Source organism: Nuphar pumila, chromosome 13 (genome assembly GCF_984573655.1).
Source record: "Nuphar pumila chromosome 13, dmNupPumi1.hap1.1, whole genome shotgun sequence".
NCBI lineage: Eukaryota > Viridiplantae > Streptophyta > Magnoliopsida > Nymphaeales > Nymphaeaceae > Nuphar > Nuphar pumila.
The window spans coordinates 22,914,819-22,931,166 of NC_143261.1; the positions used below are offsets into that span (position 1 = coordinate 22,914,819).

The following is a 16,348-nucleotide window of genomic DNA, read 5'->3' on the forward strand; positions in this document are numbered from 1 at the left end:
CGAGTAAGAAGCAAGATGGAAAGTGATGAAAAACATAGTGAATTTCCCAACTCTTCCCTTTCTTCAGAAAGACTAGCCTATTGCTTCCCTTCCCTAAAGAGTTTTTTTTTTTCCATGATGAATGGAAAAACCATCATCGGATCACAGACCTAATAGCACTGGCTCAGCCTACCATACTTATAGTCGTCTTTCCGACGATGTAAACCCATGGTGCACCCCTTGCCTCCAGGGAGTCGATGGGCTTCGGCTGGACAATGGTTTATCCCTTACCCGCCGCGTTAATGCAAGGGGGACACTCATGGGAATGGAACCTGATTGTGGCGAGATCGCTAGAGAGCTCGCGGACCACTAGTGAGAGAGCACGCGTTTGTGGTCCGCATTTCTATATCACCAAATTTGTCGTCAAATCGAAAACGACGGGGATTCAATAACCCTGGGCTGAGGCATAAAGAAGTGTGGCGGCATGTGGTGGGCCCCATCTGCCTCACTACCCCCTCCCCACGACACAGAGCCAGCCAGCCAGCCAGCGACACGCCCCCCGTCCGGCCTTCTAGAAGTCCTTCCGGCGGCCTCCTCCCTTCCCTCTCCTGCTTCTCTCTCTGTTTTCTCTCTGGTGTTGGGGTTAAGGTTTAGTATCGGACCGGGAGAGAGAGAGAGAGAGAGAGAGAGAGAGTGCTGAGGGAAGAGGGGGTAATAGATGGGAAGGGGGCCTCGTCGGGTCGGGGAGCCATGAGAACGATCTGCGACGCGTGCGAAGGCGCGCCTGCGATCCTCTTCTGCGCCGCCGACGGGGCTGCCCTTTGCCGATCCTGCGACGATAAGGTAGGTGGGAGCAATCCGTCACCCGCTCGTCATTGCCCCTTGTCCTTGTAGTGTCTCCGCTTCTTTCTTTCTTTCTTGTTTTCGCGTGACTTTTGTTTGGCTGTTTTTTTGCGGATTGTAGCAAGAAGCTGTGAATCGTTGCTGTTGAGATGAATTCGTTGCGGTTTTATTGTTGTTTGGATTGATTCTGTGGTGGAAATCCTCCGTTTTTCGTTTTCGTCTTGGAATTAGTTGGTTTTCTGTTTTTCTTTTTTCTTTTTGGATTAATGTTGCCGAAGATTGGCTTGTGATTTAGCTGTTATATGTGATCTCAGTTATACTTTATATTGCTTCTATTTCAAAAAAAATGCTTATAGATTGATCTTCATATGGTTGAGATTCGTGCTACTGAAATGAGGAATTGGGTTGTTGTGTCCACTTGGTATGTTGTTTTATGCAAACGTGCTTCGCGTACCTTCCCCTTTTGTCCACCAATACCATCAGCATCTTCTGATCCAATCGTTGGTGTTTTGCAGCGTTATTGGGTTGCTAAACTCCCTGAAGTTTGACATTTCCAATGTGGTCAAGATCAGAATGATTAAAGCGGATTGCTTTGGACTGACTTGATCTTTTTATCTTTTTTCATTTTTTTTCACTTTTTTCCCCATCCGATTTGCTGCAAGTACTTCAATACCAAATAGAGCTGTAACTGGAGTGGGCAAGAGTGATCAATGAGCATTAATTTTGGGTTTTCTGACCTGGTAGATTGCTTCGGATGGAAAAACTCAACATGCATGAATTGGAACTTTTCTGGTGACCCGCTTGCACATAGCAGTGGCATGGTGTGTGTGGAAAACTATTTGCTTCTGCTTATGGACAAGGTTTTAATACTTTGCATTTACTAATACTGGCTCCTCTTCAATGAGTGAGTGAATTGATTCTATTGGATATCACGAACATTTAATGAGTTAGTCATGAAACTATAAAGTTATGCCATATTGAACTTACTATTCATAGGTTTTATGGAAGGTATAAAACATGGAAGTTAGGTACTCATTAAATTGAAAAAACTCCATGTTTTTTTCTTTTATATTTGTGAACAGCCACTGGGAATTGGGCTTGCTGATTTTAGCAAACTGGGATGCTAATAGCTCGTGATTAAGTATGTCCAAACACTTGCAGGAAAGCCCATTGAAACCAGTGGGCACGTGATATACATGACCTAACAAACATCTGGTAGGTAGTGAGGCTGAATGGGAAGGCAGAATTTGAACACATGTCCGTATGAAATGAGAAATGGTGAGCAGCTGTGAAAAGCTTGGGGAGCATAGGCAGGAGTTCCTCAAATTTCAAAATTCAGACAGATTAAAACTGCCATAGTCTTTTGACCTGTTTTTATTATACAATCCTATGGATAGACTGTCATCATATACATGGTTTTTAAGGGCGTTATACGCCTCACACTATCCAACGCCTTTAAGCTTAAGCCTCTTTGCTGGGTGGTGAGGCTTACACCTCCCCAGCAAAGAGGCTTAGCCTTTTTGTTTTTAATTTTTACTGTGGTAGGCACAAAGAAAGGTGCCTACCTTTTATGGATATTGCCTAAAGGCAAGGCCATATTTGCCTACCTAAGGAAAGGCCTCTTTTGCTTTTTACTGTGGTAGGTACAAAAAAGGTGCCTACCTTTATGACCTACCACTTTCTTTTAACATTTGCCTATGTTGTCTTTTAGGATAAGTTTATTTGTACCTTTTTTTTTTTTGAATAATCACCTTTTTTGTTATTTTGGATAGTAATTTGGCACTTTTTTTGTTATTTTGGTACTTGCTTCTTTTTCTTATATATAAAGTTCGTTTCTTTGTCTATTGTTAATTGTTGTTGAATTTTCAACTTTTGATTATTAGCATGCTTTTAACTAATGAATATGAATTAACCATCGTTTTCACTTATAATTATCCACTGTTGTTTGAAATTGAAAAAGAAATGGCAGGAGTAAAGAGAAAATTGAAAGAAGAATTAGCAATAGAAGGTGACAACTGACAACAAAGAGGAGCCTAGGGAAGTAAAGTGACAATTGGATGCAACAATAGAAGAAAAGCCAAGATTTCACTGAAGTTACTGAATAAAATTGAAGTTGATCAAGAATCAAGTGCAGCTAATAAAAAGATATACAAACCAAAATCCAGAGTAGGCACTCAAATAGTGAAAATGATGATGGATGTAGAGAAATATGATGGCAAGAAAGAGGAAAGCAAAAATACATTAGATTCTATCATAGCATGTTATGTTCCTTAGTATGCAGAGGTGTTTCGTTCAAAAGAACAACTAATTAAAAATCTTGAAGAAATGAAATGAAAAAGAAGATGCTGGAATAGTTAAGTGGGTGTCAACTTATGTTCTTTTATTTAGTCACATCTTGCAATAATGATTTTTTTTTATTTGCACTGATTGTTATTTGTTTATGCTTTATGTTTAATGAATAAGTGCTCTGTTTTATTAGCTGCAGATTTTTTAATATTTTTTAATTAAACTTTGAGAAACATGGAGGCTTATGCCTCTTTCAAGTTTTTGAAAAATGCCTCAATTCGCCTCTCGCCTTTAAAAACCTTGATCATACATAACAACAATGCACATATAAAGAACAATGAGTATGAGAACTTGTTAAAATATATGGTTATCATATATATATATGTATATATCTTTTGTAATGCTCACTAGGGGCAATTTAGTCTTTTGCTCATATGTAAATAGAGATGTCCACTAGGGACATTTTTGGGTGTCTTTATTTTTATTTCTTCTTTTTCTTTTTCTTAATTGACCAAGGGCATAAGAGTCACCCCCTTAGAGTCGTTGGGACCCTCCCCAATGGTCATAAAGATGACCGTGGGGGAGCTCCGTGTAATGAAATGGATTGAATCAAATACACATGCAAGAACACACTTTCAATCAAGTAGAATACTTGATTGAATCATCAAACCACCCATACAAGGGTCTAACAAATTTGTTATTGCATAGAGACACTAAAAAATGAGTTGTTAGAATACAAGGCCAAAATGTCCTATTTATAATACAAGAGAAGGCCAAAGGGGGCAGCACCAGGGCTGCCCCCCAACGGTCACATTTGTGAGCTGTCCCTTTTATTACAAAAGTCAAAAGGGCAAAAAATAAATAAAAAACACTAAAAATGAAAATACAAAAAGAAATAAAATGTCAGTCCCTAATGGGCTAACACCTATTCAATGAAAAGATCGAAATACCCTTGATGGGTATTTCGGTTTACATAGTTATAGATATATATATAGCTTAACATATCTTTAACACCCTTTCTCAAACTCATGGTGGGACAACCGAGAATTTGCCAAGTAAGAATCGAAAGCGAGGTGACAGAAGCGCTTTAGTGAAGAAGTCCGCTAGTTGATATTTTGAGGAAACATAAGGCAATGTGATGGTCTTCTTTAGAAATTCTTCACGGACATAGTGGCAATCCATTTCAATATGTTTTGTCCTCTCATGAATTGCTTGCAATGTAAATTGCGCTCTTGTTGTCACAACATAGTTTGGAGGGTTCTGCAATGTGAATTCTCATGTCTTCTAGTAGTTGTTGCAACCATACTAACTCCGCTGTGGTTATTGCCATGGCACGATACTCAACTTCAATGGAGAAAAGCGACACCTTCTGTTGCTTCTTGCATTGCCATAAAATTAAAGAATCACCTACAAACACACAGAAACCAGTGGTTGAGCGTCTATCATTTACATCCTCTCTCTAATCAGAATCAGAATATGCAATGACTTCTAACGGGGAAGAGGATGATAAAAATAATCCATTATTGATGGATTTCTTAATATATCTGACAATTTTCATTACAACACTCATATGCAGTGTAGTGGAAGCATGCTGAAATTGACTAACAGAATGAATAACATGAGATATATCAGGATGAGTGATAGAAGGATATGACAAAACTTCAATCTTTTGTTTGTAGGGAGTTGAATCTTGTAGAGGCTCGCCATCATCTTTCTTCATTTTAACATTTAGAGTATCCACCCGTTTTTCATCCGTGAGTCCTGATCGTTCAATGATCTCTACTGCATACTTATTCTGTGACAAAAAATAATCATGAGGTGAGTAAGCAACTTCTATTTCAAGAAAATATCATAAAAAGTCAAGATCTGTCATATCAAAGTTGACTTTAAGCACATCTTTGATATGATTAACTCTCTGTGTATCACCTCCTGTGATTATCATGTCATCTATGTAAAGTAGTAAGATCACCATCCCTGCATTAGAAGACTTAACAAACAACGCAGTGTCACTAAAACAAGATTTAAAATGAAGTTGTGTCATCACTTTACCGAACCTATCATATCAAGCTTTGAGAGCTTGTTTTAAGCCATACAAGGCTTTGCGTAACCGAAGAATTTTTTCATGTGCTAAGTTTAAGCCTGGTGGGGGGTTCATGTAAACCTCCTCGTCCAGATTACCATTCAAAAATGCATTCTTCACATCTATTTGAAATATAAGTTTTTTTTTAATCGAGGTTATAGCAATGAGAGCTCTAATAGTTGTCATTCGAGCAAGTGGAGCAAACGTGTCTATTCCATGTTCTTGACTGTATCCCTTGGCTACTAACCTAGTTTTGTATCGTTCTAATGTTCTATCACATTTGGTTTTTAGTTTATACACCCATCTACATCCGATAGTTTTACTTTCTTTAGGTAATGTTTGGATTTCCCAAGTTTCTGCTTTTTTGAAGGCTTCTAATTCATCATTCATGGCCTTAATCTATTATAGATGATGTTTAGTCTCATGATAAGCTTGTAGTTCAGAGTATGAGTTTATGGCCATTAAGCATGATTTATACCTTAGTTCAAAGGAATCATAGGATACAAATCTACTAGGGGCTTTTGAAATTCTTATGGATTTTCTAAGACTAGAAGAATCTACTTCTTGATTTTGAGAATATATTTCTAAAGCACATGGTGGATGATCCTCTGTGCGTCGAGTATAGGTTTGTATATCATTGTGAGATGGGTCTATATCATCAAGACCCCATTCGCACTCTCATTTGCATTATGCGTGTCTTCGTTTCTACTCTCATATATGTCATGAATATCTTCACACCGTTCATGTTCATTGATAAGGTAAAAAAGGAACGAGTAATCACAACTTTCTTGGATTTTTTCCTTGCAAAAACCAATTTCATTTTCAAGAAAAGTGACATTTCGAGAAACATACAATTTGTTTCTTTCAATGTCATAGCATCTATATCCCTTTTGGTTTTCGCCGTAGCCTAAAAAGACACAAGAGATTGCTTTTGAAGAAAAATTGTCATTCTTATTGGTAAGGACAAAGCATTTGCATCCAAAGACCCTTAACCTTTTATGATCGGGAGATGTTTTAAAAAGTTTTTCAATAGGAGAGATATTTTCAATGTTTTTAGAAGGCATTCTATTTATCAAATAGATTGTCGTAAGGGCGGCTTCGGCCCAAAAAACTTTTGGAACATTTCTAGACACAAGAAGTGTTCTAGTAGTTTCAATAATGTGTCTATGTTTCCTTTCAGCTAGTCCATTTTGTTGAGGAGTGTATGGATACGATTTTTGGTGAACAATCCCATTTAGGCCAAGATCATTTTCAAATTCTTTTGACACAAATTCTCCCCCGTTATCGGTTCTAAAGATTTGAATAATAGTTTTAAATTGATTCTTAGTATAATAATAAAATGTTTTAAAACACTCAAATACTTCTGATTTTTGTTTTAGAAAAATATCCAAGAATGTCTACTATAGTCATCTACAAACACAACATAATAGGATACCCCTTCTTTGGATACGACTGGAGTCGGTCCCCATACATCCGAATGTACTAACTCAAATGGATTCTTAGTTATAAAATGTCTTGGTCTAAAGGGCAAAGACTTCATTTTGCCAAGAATGCAATCTTCACACAAAATCTGTTTCTTTATAATTTGAAAGAAATACAAACAAGTGTAATTTGGTCATACTAGGATGTCCTAGTCTTTTGTACCAAATTTTTATATCTTTCTTTTTTTACAAAATTACAAAACGGTTATTTTGGTAACTCAAGATTGTCCACGACATAGAGATCTCCTCTTTTATGGCCTCGCCCAATTAGCTTCCCAGACTGGACATCCTGTATTAGACAATCATTAGATGAAGACAGTACTTTGCAACCATGGTCCGTAATTTGAGAAATAGATAAAAGATTTAAATTTAATTTTGGTAGTACTCTAATATTTGGTATATGAAAGATTGGATATTTTTGAAAAATCTCAAAACTTTTGATTTTTAAGGATGTTCCATCGGCAGTCGAAACATAAGAATCATTTGGGTTAAGCCTACATTCGGACAATATGGACTTATTTGGTGTCATGAAAAGAACCACCGGAGTCAACGATCTTAGAGGTCTTACCATGGTCTCCACTTGTAGATATGGTCGCTCCTGAAAAAGAGGAAGCTTGAGTTGTAAGCATGAGTTGTAGTTGTAAAAGTATATTCAACAAAATACCAAGAACAATATTACAATATTCTTGGAAACAAATGTGAACACACACGCACAACAAGAACACTTGTGTACAAAGAGCACAATACAAACTCACAAATGCGCAAATGCGAACCCAAAAGTCATAAGTTTCACTAAAAGAGCTTGGGCTATAATCCCACAAGCTTACAAAATACAAGGGAAGAGGCCCTTATTTATAGGGCAAGAGAGAGCCTTGGGAGGGGCTCCACACATAGTCGTTGGAGCCCCTCCAACGGTCACAAATGTGACCGTTGGAGGGGTCCAACGACTAGTGTGTTGCCCCCCCCAAGGTAAAGTACATTGTACTAAAAAGAAATAAAAAGATTTAAAGGAAAAAGAAAAAGAAAAAGAAAAAGAAATTGCAAAAATAAATTATAATCATATTTAAGAAATTGAATATGCATAAAAAGACCAAACTACCCCTATGACTATTATTAGAAAATATATGTTTTATATATATATATAATAAGTATATACATATACATATATATTAATATATGTATATGTATTACCTTATATATATAAAATATATATAATAGGTTACATGGTTTGAATACATAATTTAACACCCCCCCCTCAAACTTATGGCAGGATGACCGAGAGTTTGCTAAGGAGGAAGTTGAAGTGCGGAGCACACAAAGCTTTAGTGAAGAAATCTGTCAACTGGTATTCTGACGTGACATATGGAAGATCAATGATTTCTTTGAGATACGCCTCACGAACATAGTGGCAGTCCATCTCGATGTGTTTAGTCCGCTCATGAAAAGTATGATTTTTTGCAATATAAATTGCACTTTTGTTGTCACAACACAGCTTGGTAGGCCCTTCTATTTTGATCCCCATGTCTTCTAGCAACTGATGAATCCATACAATTTTCATGGTAGTAGTTGCCATGGCACAATATTCAGCTTCAGTCGAAGATAGAGAAACTTTTTGTTACTTCTTACATCTCCACGAAATCAGTGAGTCTCCTAGGAACACACAAAAACCAGTGGTGGAGTGACTGTTATTTGGGTCACCTCCCCAATCGGAGTCAGTGTAAGTAATTAACTTTAAATCTGAAGAAGAGGAAAGAAAAACTCTCTTATTTAGAGTGCCCTTTATGTATCTTACGACTCGCAAGATGACACTCATGTGGACTGAAGTTGGTGCATGTTGCAACTGGCTTGCAGTATGGACTGCATGAGAGATATCTGGTCTGGTAATACTCAGATACATCAAAGATCCTACAAGCTGTCTGTAGGGGGTAGGATCTGAAATGGGAACACCATCATCAATTTTCATTTTTGCTCCTACTATAGCAGGAGTTTCACAAACCTTTTCATCTGTAATGCCTGACCTGTCAATGATCTCAGAAGCAAGCTTAGTTTGAGATAAAAAGTACCCTCTATGAGAGTAAGCTACTTCAATACCCAAAAAATAAGTTAGAAAACCCAAATCAGACATTTCAAATTTATCTTTTAAAACTGACTTTATACTCTTAACCCCATTAGTATCACTTCTGGTAATGAGCATATCATCCACATACAACAACAAAATTACAATCCCTGCATTGGATTTTCTAACAAACAAAGAGTGTCAGTAAAGCAAGAAGAAAAACCATTTTCCAACATCACAAAATTAAACCTATCATACCAAGACTTAGGGGTTTGCTTTATGCCATAGAGTTGCTTTCTTAAGACGAAGCACTTTCCCTTTGGGAGTCTCCGTTCCAAGTGGAGCATCCATATAAACTTCCTTATTCAAATCACCATTCAGGAAGACATTCTTAACATCCATTTGATAGATGTTTCAATTGTTAATGGATGCAACAGTGATGAGACATCGAACAGTGACCATTCGGGCCACAGGTGCGAAAGTTTCTTCATAGTCAATCCCATACTCTTGACTATAACCCTTGGCAACTAATCGAGCCTTATATGTCTCAAGAGATTCATCGCTCTTAGTTTTAACCTTAAAGACCCATCTACACCCTATTGTTTTCTTACTCTTAGGAAGATCTTGAAATTCCCATGTCTTAGCCTTTTTTAGAGCTATGAGTTCATTTTTTCATCGCAACTATCCATTCAGGACTTTTACTAGCTTCCGCAAAGTTTTTAGGTTCTACATAAGAATGAATAGCACTAAGGCAGGCTCTATATCTGGGTGAAAAAGAGTCATACGATATGAACCTAGATGGAGCCTTTCTGTGTCTTTCGGTTCTACGAAGATTTTCCTCTTCATGAGGAACAATCTGACTATCATATCTTTCAAGAGCACTTCTAAAGGTGCTTCTATCTCTATGAATATAGGTGATGGGATCTCTAGATGGTCCTTCATTGATAGATTGTTATGAGGAGATTTCCTCAATATCAATATCACTTGAGTCATTCTGATTTGACTCATCATCACTAGAATCATCATATTTGGCTAATAGTTCAAATAAAAAGGAATAGTCAACATTTTCATTATGTGATTCGGAACTTTCAATACCACTAAGATTTTCCAAAAAACTCACATTTCTGGAAACATATAGTTTGTCATTTTTAATGTCATAACACCGAAAACCCTTATAGGTTTCTGAATACCCAAGAAAGGCACAAGGGATGGCCTTTGGCGAAAGCTTATCATTTTTATCTGTAAGGACAAATCCCTTATATTCAAACACCCTTAACCTGCTATAATCAAGTTCTTTTTCATATAACTTTTCAAAAGGAGAAATTTTGCTCAAATTTTTTGATGGAAGTCTATTTATGAGATATACCGAGGTAAGGGCGGCTTCAGCCCAGAGTTTCTTTGGAATGTTTAAGCAAGGTTCTAGTAGTTTCTATAACATGCCTATGCTTCCGTTCGGCTAACCCATTTTGTTGCGGGGTTTTTAGACAAGATTTCTGATAGAGAATACCATAACTTTCAAGATAACTCTTGAATTCATTTGAAAGATATTCACCACCTGAGTCAGACCTAAGAATTTTTAAACTTCCATTAAATTGATTTAAAATCATCATATGGAATGTTTTAAAAGTTGAAAAAACTTCATGTTTATGTTTAAGAAAGTATATCCAACAAAACCTAGTGAAATCATCTGCAAAAATAACATAATACGAGAATCCTCCTTTAGATATTACAGGAGCGGGACCCCATACATCGGAATGAACAATTTCAAAGGGTTTTGTTGAAAACATGGATCTTTGAGAAAAAGGTAGACTTTTTATTTTCCCAAGAATACAATCATTACAAACAAAATCTCCTTTACAACGATGTTTAGTAAAAGACAAATAAGAGATTTTAACAATGTTGGGATGACCCAATCTCTTATGTCATACATGAATATCTTTGTTTTGAACAACATTACAAAATTGATTCTTGGGGACTTGAAGAAAGTCAATATAGTAGAGGTTGCCTCTCCTAGAGCCTTCCCCAATCAATCTCCCGGACTGGCGATCTTGAATCTAACATTTATCAGAAGTGAATTTTACATCGCAACCATGATCCGAGAGTTGAGAGACCGAAAGTAAATTTAGTTTAGGTATAAGACGGATTTTGGGGATAAAAAAATCTTGTTTTTCAAAATTTCCTATTCTTTTAATTTCAAGAGGTGTTCCATCCGCCGTTGAGATAAAGGATGGAATAGAATTTTTAGAAAATTCGGAAGAGGAACGAACACTTGGGGTCATATGAAAAGATGCGCCGGAATCTAAAAGCCAAGATATCTTACCGGAAGGCGAGGAGGTAGACATAGCGGCTCCGGAAGTTCCTCCCTTGAGGAAAGGTTGCAAAGCTTCTACAATTTGATGAAGAGACCCATTTGATGTTGATGGTTGTTCCTCCGGTTGAGATGTCATGGCCATAGCAAGAATTTTCTTCCATTTAGGGCATATAGGTTTAATGTGCCTCGGTTCTTTACAAAAATGACATGTAAGTTTGCTATAGTCTTTCTTCACTCCTTGACCACTTGAGTTTTGATTCTTGAAATGAAGAGGCTTGTAGGACTTTAAATTATTCCCCGGTCTTGATACAGCATTAGCACACCTTCATTCTCTTCAATGTGAGGAGTAGCAAGAACACTTAGATGGTTCTTGCTAATCCCCATGCGAGTCTCTTCCCCACTAAGTTTAATAATTACATCTTCAAGAGAAGGGGAAGTGAAAGCGGATAGAAGGGAAGACCGGATTTGTTCAAATGCGGGCCTAAGCCCATTCAAAAAATTGAAGAACCTATCTTCTTCCAATTGTTTGTGGCGAAGCTCTATTGCTTCTCCACTCCATTTTGGTTCGAGCATAGCAAGCTCGTCCCAAATAGAAGAGAGCTCGGCAAAGTACTCTCTTATAGACATCTCCCCTTGTTGAAGCGTTAGCGCCCTCTTTTGAAGATAATATTTATGGGATAAATCTCTATACGTGTACATCTTCTCAAGATATTCCCAAGCTTGAGAGGCCTTCTTGAATTTGATGATATTTGCATTGATTCTTGTTTTTATGGAGGAAAAAATCCAAGAGAGGATCTTAAAATTTTTCATTTTCCATTCCTCATGTTTTTTTGAATACTTTTCAAGAGCTTTGGTTCTTTCTTCTCCATCGAGAATTTAGATTTCACTCCCATTAACAATGGTAATTTTTTGTTCCGGTTCGGGGATTGTGCCTTGAACATAGCCCCATAGACCATTCCCCTTTATGTGAGCCCCCATGTTCCTGGCCCAAACATGATAATTGGATCCATTTAGCTTAAAGCCGAGAGCAAAATGAGACTCTTTTTCACCCATTAAGGAGTAAAGAGAGAGGGAGAAATACGCACCAACACAAAATTTAAAGCTCTTTCTTGCACAAGATTCTTCCAAAATATTTGAGAAGCAAGCTCCACCACTTTAATCTTTAAATATCCGAAGGCACTCGAAAATCAAAATAAATCCACGATCCTTTATCACTAACGTGGCTCTGATACCATGTAAAAGTATCTTCAACAAGATACCAAGAACAATATTACAATATTCTTGGAAACAAATGTGAACACACACGCACAACAAGAACACTTGTGCACAAAGAGCACAATACAAACTCACAAATGCGCAAATGTGAACCCAAAAGTCATAAGTTCCACTAAAAGAGCTTGGGCTATAATCCCACAAGCTTACAAAATACAAGGGAAGAGGCCCTTATTTATAGGGCAAGAGAGAGCCTTGGGAGGGGCTCCACACATAGTCGTTGGAGCCCCTCCAACGGTCACAAATGTGATCGTTGGAGGGGTCCAACGACTAGTGTGTTGCCCCCCCTCCCCAAGGTAAAGTACATTGTACTAAAAAAAAATAAAAAGATTTAAAGGAAAAAGAGAAAGAAATTGCAAAAATAAATTACAATTATATTCAAGAAATTGAATATGCGTAAAAAGACCAAACTACCCCTACAACTATTATTAGAAAATATATATATTATATATATATAATAAGTAGATACATATACATATATATTAATATATGTATATGTATTACCTTATATATATAAAATATATATAATAGGTTACATGGTTTGAATACATAATTTAACAGTAGCGCCTTCATTAGTTGGGCCAAAGATAGCGAGCCAATCCATTTGGAGTCGTCTATATCACTTCTTTGAACCGAAGCAACTCTTTTGTCTTCTTTATGATCATCCTTCTTTCTTTTGGGACAAAAGGACTTGATATGTCCCGGTTCATAACAATGATAACAAATTATCTTTCTACCTTTTTTGTATTCATGATCACCCCTCTTGTCATTCTTTTCATAGTTGTTGGGGTTTCTTCCAAGCTCATTTTTTACAAAATGAGGATGTTTGTAGCTTCTAGTATGATTATCGAGCTTTGACATGGCAAGCACATATTCTTCGTCTTTTAAAACGGAAAGGCTTTTTCAATCTATTTTTCTCCATACTTAATTCTTCAAGAGTTTCCACTATAGAAGGAATACCTCTTCTATGAAGAAGAGCTTTGACATGGCAAGCACATATTCTTCGTCTTTTAAAACGGAAAGGCTTTTTCAATCTATTTTTCTCCATACTTAATTCTTCAAGAGTTTCCACTATGGAAGGAATAGCTCTTCTATGAAGAAGAGCTGACTTGGTTCCTTCAAATTCGGGTCTAAGCCCATTAATAAATTGGTAGAAATGCTCTATTTTAATTTGATTTTCACGGAGTTCTACATCTTATTGGCAATACCATTTTGGCTCAAGAAGAGTCAATTCATCCAAAAGAAGAGAGATCATTGTAGTATTCCCTAATTCTCATCTCTCCTTGAGTCATGGTTCTCACTTTGTTTTGAACATTACATATGTGTGCAATATCTTTAAGACTATACCTGTCTTTAAGATATTTTCACGCATCACTAGCGAAATCAAATTTTGCCAAGCTAGAACATTTGTGTAAGTCCACACCATTGATGAGCCGTCCAATTATTTTGGAATAACCCATCCTCCACTCTTTCCATTTTTTCTCATAGTCAGAAACGACTTTACCCATTTTCTCTCCTTGTAAAGCAACCTCCATCTCAATCTCAATTTTTGTAAGAATGAGCTTAGGCTCTTTTTCGGTATCTTCCACCAAACCCCATAGTCCATTTTCCCATATTTTGTGTTTTACTATGGATGCCCACATCATATAGTTTGTATCGTTTAGGCGTACGAGAATGAAGACTATTACTTTCCTCTCATTCTCCTTTTCTTTACAATGCGAAGAGAAAGTGTAGAGAAAGAGAGAGTGGGGAAAAGAGAAAGAAAAATGTAATATAAGACTTGCTTGAGAGATGGCATGCTTTTTGATGCAATAATCCGTGATTTGTTGTATCCACTAAGCTCATGATCCTCCTCTTGATATTGTCATGATCTTTCTTCTAAAAATTGTTTTTGGACCATCAAAGCTCTGATACCATGTAATGAAATGGATTGAATCCAATACACATGCAAGAACACACTTTCAATCAAGTAGAATACTTGATTGAATCATCAAACCACCTACACAAGCGTCTAACAAATTTGTTATTGCATTGAGACACTAAAAAATGAGTTGTTAGAATACAAGGCCAAAAGGACCTATTTATAATACAAGAGAAGGGCAACGACTAACAAATCATGCAGATGTGACCGTTGGGGCAGCTCCAACAGCTACATGTGCTGACCCTTTTATGACAAAAGTCAAAAGGGAAAAAAATAAATAAAAAATACTAAAAACGAAAATACAAAAAATGCCTATTCAATAAAAAGACTATATATATACAGCTTAACATATCTTAACACTCCCAACGATTCTATGGGAGCTCCCCTTGGTCTCCATGAGGTGTATAAATAGGGGTTAAAACCCCTTTCATTCTTAATGTTTTTTAAGCATTTTTCAATATATTGTTTCTTATATTTTTAGTTCTCTCTTCTCACTTTGTGTGTTTGGTGATTGCCCTTTGTGGCCCATTATATTTTGTCCTTTAGTGACATCTTGCTTATGTATTTGTGCCTTCTTTGTAGACATTGTTCTTGGCACTTGTATTTCATTACATGATATGTTTGCACTATTGAGACTCCTTTCTTTTGTATTTAAGTGTGTTTAAGTTTCACACTCTTGTTCTTCTTCAACTCTTTCGCAATGGCCGATAAAGATGCAAAGATTGACCTTTCATTCAAATTAAATAAAACCAACTATAGAATGTGGGTGGCTGCTATGGAAAACAACCTCAAAGGTAAGAAACTTTTAGGATATGTATGTAGTACCATTCCGGAACCACAGTTAAAGCTCACCAAGAAGGAAGAAAATGAAGAAAAAGCCAAGGCCATTCAAAAATATCAATCCAAAGTTGAAGATTAGAAAAATGAGCATGCCAAATAATAGCATGGTTCATAAACAACGTTAATCTTAAAATTTGATTTAACCTAGCCAAATTTAAGAAGGCAAATGAAACATGGTTCTTCATGGAAGGTATCTATACTCAAAAGGATCTTGCTAGACATTTTGTTTTACAAGAAAAAGTAAGAGGGACCAAGCAAGGGGATATGAGTAATAGAGTTTACTATAATACTTTATCCCATATACTATGGGATGAGCTTCCTCTCCTTAAACCACAATGAGAAGGAAGTGCTATTGCCACGAGGCAAGAGCAAATGGAGAGAGAGATTTTTTCAATTCATTTATGGGCTTCAATCCAAATTTGAGCAACTAAGGTGATCCCTTCTTCGCAGGGCTTCTACTCCTCTTAGTGAAGTTCTTGCTGATCTATGTCAAGAAGAAACTCGCTTGGCTCTTAGAAAAGATATTGATGAAGTTCATGTGGTATCTAAACTGGGAAATAATATGAGGACTTATAAACCTCCTCGTTTTTGGAAAAATAACTATAACAATGGTGGAGGAGGAAAAATTGTTTGTCATCATTTTATTGAACTGGGACATCTTAGACTCGATTGTCCTAAGCTTAAAAGGAAGGTGGCTTCTGTTGGAGACAATTGAAGCAATTCAAGTGAAGAACCAAAAAAGGGATGAAGACATCAAGGACTCCATTGCTGAACTTACGGAAGCTCTCCAACAATTTATAAGAAACAACTCTTTCGCACCTTCTACTTCTGGTGTTGCGGTTTCATCAACTCCCGGTATGTCTTTTTGGATTCTTGATTTGGATGCTTCCTTCCATATGACACCAAATGCATCTCTTTTATCCAAACCAAACCTTAATTCTTTCAAATCATTTGTTTCCACGACCGATGATACATCATTAGATGTTAAAGGAATAGGAAACCTTGAAAAGGTGTTAAGCAAAAATAAAGAATTTTATGTTTCAAAAATTATAATTATTCCAAAACTCAATTTAAAGCTTTTTTCGGTTTCTCAAATAACCGATCTTGGTTGTAGTGTCTCTTTTTTACCTACAAATTGTTGGACAGGATCTATGTTCCGAGAAGCGGATTGGGCAAGGCCATAGAAGAGGAGACCTATATTATATGAAGTTTTTTGTCTTTACCATCTAAATCATTTTGTAATCATGTTCAATCTAAAGATGTTATTACTTGACACAAA

At 36.7% G+C, this 16,348-nt stretch overlaps 1 protein-coding gene across 2 annotated transcripts in view; it reads left to right on the plus strand.

Annotated features, from left to right (window-relative positions):
* Window positions 1-601: 601 nt before the first annotated feature.
* The window catches only part of LOC149818079 (B-box zinc finger protein 18-like), a 42,553-nt gene continuing 26,806 nt past the window's right edge, over window positions 602-16,348 (plus strand). For both annotated transcript variants that reach the window (XM_089985784.1, XM_089985785.1), the window contains exon 1: window positions 602-822. In XM_089985784.1, the coding sequence (XP_089841910.1) occupies window positions 730-822 (93 nt within the window). In that variant the 5' untranslated portion in view covers window positions 602-729. The remainder of the gene's footprint in view (window positions 823-16,348) is intronic.